At 48.7% G+C, this 4,708-nt stretch overlaps 1 protein-coding gene across 1 annotated transcript in view; it reads left to right on the top strand.

Annotated features, from left to right (window-relative positions):
- LOC104542900 (craniofacial development protein 1-like) overlaps positions 1 to 4,071 on the top strand; it is a gene marked incomplete at its 5' end in the record, with an annotated part of 17,832 nt that extends 13,761 nt beyond the window's left edge. The window contains one exon of the mRNA XM_010187363.1: positions 3,960 to 4,071. Coding sequence (XP_010185665.1) covers positions 3,960 to 4,071 — 112 coding nt within the window. The remainder of the gene's footprint in view (positions 1 to 3,959) is intronic.
- Positions 4,072 to 4,708: the final 637 nt, after the last annotated feature.

Below are 4,708 nucleotides of genomic sequence, written 5' to 3'. Positions count from 1 at the left end.
CTGAACCGAAGCATGAAAATTTGGTTTTAAGCCTCTTTTGTGGATTAGCTGGAGCTGTGTGAACACGGTGCTCTTTTCAGCCTGTATTCCTCTTTCCTTTTAGCTGCTTTTGTGGCTAAGGGGACTGCTGGGAGCAGATCAAACACTTGTTCTTAAGTTCGAATGCTACAGTTGTGTACTGTGAGAGCTCTGTAGAACAACTTCTGGGCCAGCCCATGACAGCGTGTGGGTCGTCTTTATGTGGTTTGGGGCCCAGCATACATAACTGGGGCCTTTTCCATGCATGTGAGCTGCGGCAGTTCAGCTGGGAAATGTAAAGGGAAGGGTGCCAAGCTCTTCAGTGGCAATTGGAAGTAACGTGCCCACGGCCGGGCACCGAAACAGCACGCTGGGTGCGTATGGCTGTGCTCAAATGCTTGGGTACCACTTTGAGCTTGGTTCAAGGATGAAGGGTCCTAAGGAGGACATCTGTAAGTATTACAGGCACTTAGTGATCTAGTTTCTGGCATGTTTTCCTTATAATAACTTTTAAATATGGAAGGCCTTTCTATTTTACAATTGCACGGCACCTTGTACAGTAGCGTTATCTGTGCTACCAGGCTCCGGCACAGTCCAAAAATTAATAACTCTTCTGTTTTGGAAGTCTTATTATGCAGTTTAATAGCAGGCCAGTATAATGAAATCTTTACAGAAACGTGATGAGAGTTGAGTGGTTTTTTTTTTGTATGAATTACAGGGTCTGTGAGTGGGCGAGACACTAGCTGCTTGTTTTATTGCTGACAATATACTTATTTTCATGTTTATTCCTGGATTACAATGTGTGAATAGCATCCCAGTAAACAGTCAGGCAAATAGTTATTTATCAAGTATTTAAAAGTGAAAGGTCTTGTAATTTTCCTTAGTAATGACTGTGATTTCTTCCAGCTGGATTAACAGCTCCCATTTCTCCCCACGAAGAACAAGTGTTTTGGTTTCTACATGGGGAGTTATTGTCTCTCATAATAATGCAGAGCAGTGGATTTTTTTTTTTCCTTCCTGGCCTTGGATCTGGGAAAGGTTGAAATGTGCAGAACCTGAATTAATACCTTGTAAAGCCCTTTAATATTCTTTCTTTTGTCGTTCCTGTTGGAGTGGTGCAGGAGCCGCTGCTGGCATCGGCCCAGCAGCAGCCAGCCTCAGAGCTGCTTTTGTTTCAGTTTATGAGGCAATCAGTGGGTCTTGTGATGGAGGCGCCTTGAAAGGTCACTTTTAATCACATTTCTGACGCATTCCTGTGTCCCCAGCTGGGCAGTCCTAGTGGAACAGGTTGCCCACAGCTTTGCAGCTGAGTTCCTACAGCAGGCAACTTCAAAAATGTACTCTAGGACAGCTGCTGGCAGGCCAAAGGGGGCAAAAATATTGAACAAAGTGTTATATGCCGTGCCCGGCCGCTGCTGCTGGTACCCTGAGGTGGTGGAAAAAGCAAGTATGAAAGCATAAGTAATCCCTTAGTAGCAGCATGGCACATGGCCCTGGATAACAAAGTGATTTCTTTGCTGCTCATGTGCTGGGCCAGGCCTTCCCTGCACATTGTGTTGAGAGGCCTCAGCAGGTAGAGGCTTCTCCTTTCGCAGCCTTTTTGGGATTGACCGTCTTCCTCTGAGAGCTGTGGGTCATAGTGCAGGTCCAACCGACAGCGTGCTAACGCTGTCAGACCGCAGGCTAGCAAATCCCTGGAGCCAGCTTTCGTGTTAAGACCAAGGGGCCCTGTGTTTAGATGGTAACTCTGCCCCAGGCTTTGAAGACCTGCTCCAAATCGTGTGTGTCCAGGTCCTGTAAGCTGTTTGATTGCTGGATTCCTGTAGGTTTATGGGAGCTGAGCTGTCATTTCTTACCACAAGAAGCGTAGTTAACGGCCAGGCGTGCTCTCTGTGACCTCTACTTCCTTTCCCAACCCCTGCCTCCTCTTGGTCCTACGCTCTTCAAGTCCCCAGAAACGTGCAGGGCTTACTGGCTGGGATCTAACCCAGGAGCAGGTCCTGTGGCTGTGTCGAGGCCAGCACAGAGGGTTGCTCTTTTATTTCCAGGGTATGCGGTTACTACGCTACGCCTCTGAAATTCCTGCATGCTTGGGGTCTGCCTGATGTTTCTCACGGCAGCTTGCAGGCTTCCTGCACGCCGGAGGTGGACCCTGGTGGCACAAGAGTGCAGGGGGGTGACAGGAGCAGGGGGGACCTTGCCAGGAGCCAGTGCTGTAGAGTGCATGAGAAACGGCGCTGCTCCCCAGCTGGGAGGGGATGGAGCTGGCTCTTTGGACACCGCATTTGAAAATAAATAGGCTGCGTGGCTGTATTAATCCGAACCCGGCGCTCATGGCTTGGGGAGGCTCTGTGGGGAGTTCAGGCTCATTGCTGCGTGAAGACACTGAGTTTATTCCATCGAAGGACGTTCATGGGCTCTGCTGTGTGACTGCTGCTTGACGTGAGCGTCCTTGCCAAGGGCCGTGACTGGGGGGTGTGTTTGGGATGCCCTAAATTGTCACGATGCTGTAGCAAGGCTTTTGTTTCTTCCTGAACTGCTTTTCCCAGCCCACCCCTTTCCGATCTGATCAGCAAACGCTTCTAAATATTCATAACGTGGGATTTGTCTCTACCCGCATGACTGCCACCGGTGTGAAAGGCATGTGCCAATGCAGGGGGAAACGGGGTTAATCTCCTCCTGCACTGGCAGAACAGGGCTGAGCAGGAGGTGTACAGCACAGGAATTTATTCTTACTTCTGGACATGCCTTTTCCACTGTATTTGCCATCTGCAGAGGGGGAGGAAGAACAGTTTCCTTTCCCTAACAGCTCCTTCAGATGCTGATTCACTGTCAGGATGGGGACGTGGGGGCACTGGTTGTGCATACGTGAGATTTCAGGGCATGAGTACCTCCGGGCTTAATAAATAACCTAGCTGGGTTTCCAGCTTCTTGGGTTTCTCCATGTTCATCATCCAAGCTTCTACATGGAAGTTGCAGGGTCAGGTTGGTGGGTAGGAGGCAAGAGGAATTAGGCTGACTTGTGACAGGACAGATCCTGTGACCGGCGAGGCTTTCGGGCTCTCATCAGCACATGTTTTAGACCAGAGATGAGCCTGCCCACCCTTGCTGGCAGCAGGGCCCCAGAGATGCTCACAGGCTTGGCTCCAAGGGAGTAAAATTGTTAGCTTGGCAGGGCAACCTCATTAAGAGCATGAAAAGCGCGTTGCTGGAGGCAGGTCATGGTAAACGAAGGGGCTAAAGTAGCTGGGGTTTTCTAACAATTAATTATTGAGTGGTTTTCTAGAGATTCTTTCTCGTGCTTGTAATTCATTCCCCGCTGTAGATGCCATATTGATTTATAATTTTTTTGAAGTTCAATATTTTGCGCCCTCGGGGTCTCAAACAAAAATTAACTAGAAAATGAGAGCAAATTTCTGCGTTCTGCCTTGTCAGAGCTTTCTCTCCCGTTCCCCCTCCCCAGAGCCAGTTTCTGTGCTCTGGTTTGGGCTGCAGATGTTGCCAAGCCCGTGTGCTGTGGTTGGCAGAAGAGCTGCCTCACTGACCAGCAAATGAGGAAATCAAGAGCCCAATTAAGAGCCTGGAGTTGCCCCCAGTGACCTGAGCAGAGCTTTCAGTAGCTGCTAGTGAGTTGGGCCTGTTTGAATGAATAAGCATTCCTGTTTGTTTGAAGAGAAATAAAAATCCCCTCCTCCCCCAGCTCTAATTAGCTCCTCTTTTCCTTTTTTTCTGCCATGAATGTAGAGGGTTTGTCACTGGAATGAAATCCTAACAAGATGTGTGTGTGTTCTTGGCGTGCAGCTGATGGAGGTGATCTCTGCGCAGGTGGTGTGGGGGCTCCTGTGCCTGTTTTCTGCAGTTCCTCGCTGGACCTTTGGTTTTGCTGTTGTGAGTAAAGCTCTTCCTTATCCTCTGCTACATCTTTTTTTTTTCTTCAACAGAGTGACTAAAGAAGTGGACTCGACCTCAAAAGAAGCTAAATCTTTTCTGAAGCAGCAAGAGAAACGGCAGGCAGCTCCAGCTCCAGCTTCCCTCCCGACAGTCTCTGGGTGAGTGAGTGGTTTCTGTGCCCAGATATGGAGCCTAAGTGAGAGAGGCAGTACTCAAGCCAGTAATAGAGGCTCTGCAGTATTTAAGCTAATGGGTATTTGTTTGCTGCAGAATTTCAGTGGGAGCAAGACTAGGCCTGGAAGATGTGATGATCTGGGGGAGAGAGAAGCGGGGGAAGCAACCCGTGAGTCCCAGTGACTCACTGGGTTCAGGCTTAAATTTCTCAATCCTCATAAATCATTCATCGTAGTATGGAAATACTGTTTGAATGTCTTGAGCAACCTGATGAAACTGCAGGTAGCAAAGGAACATGCCTGAGATTGCCTGCGTTTCCTTTCGAAGGTGCTTCTCAGGACCATAAAAAGCCATGACAGGCTGGGCTGTGGCTTCTTAGAAACTTTGGGGGAGTATTTGAACGAGGGATGCTTTTTGCCTCTTTGTTCTCTAATATTTTGATGTGGATTTGTCACTTCCTGTTCCTAACACCTAATTCTGAGATGATGATAACGCTTGTCAAAGACACAAAGAGGCCAGGTCCCCTGTGCATCTGACTTGTCGCTCTGTGGTTCTCGAGGAGCTTGGGAGATCACCCACTCCTCAGAAACAGAGGAGATGCTTCTGTGTTCCAACAATGATTTTT

Source organism: Mesitornis unicolor, unplaced genomic scaffold, assembly GCF_000695765.1.
Source record: "Mesitornis unicolor isolate BGI_N332 unplaced genomic scaffold, ASM69576v1 scaffold9186, whole genome shotgun sequence".
Taxonomy (NCBI): domain Eukaryota; kingdom Metazoa; phylum Chordata; class Aves; order Mesitornithiformes; family Mesitornithidae; genus Mesitornis; species Mesitornis unicolor.
This window is presented reverse-complemented; position numbering and strand designations above follow the sequence as displayed.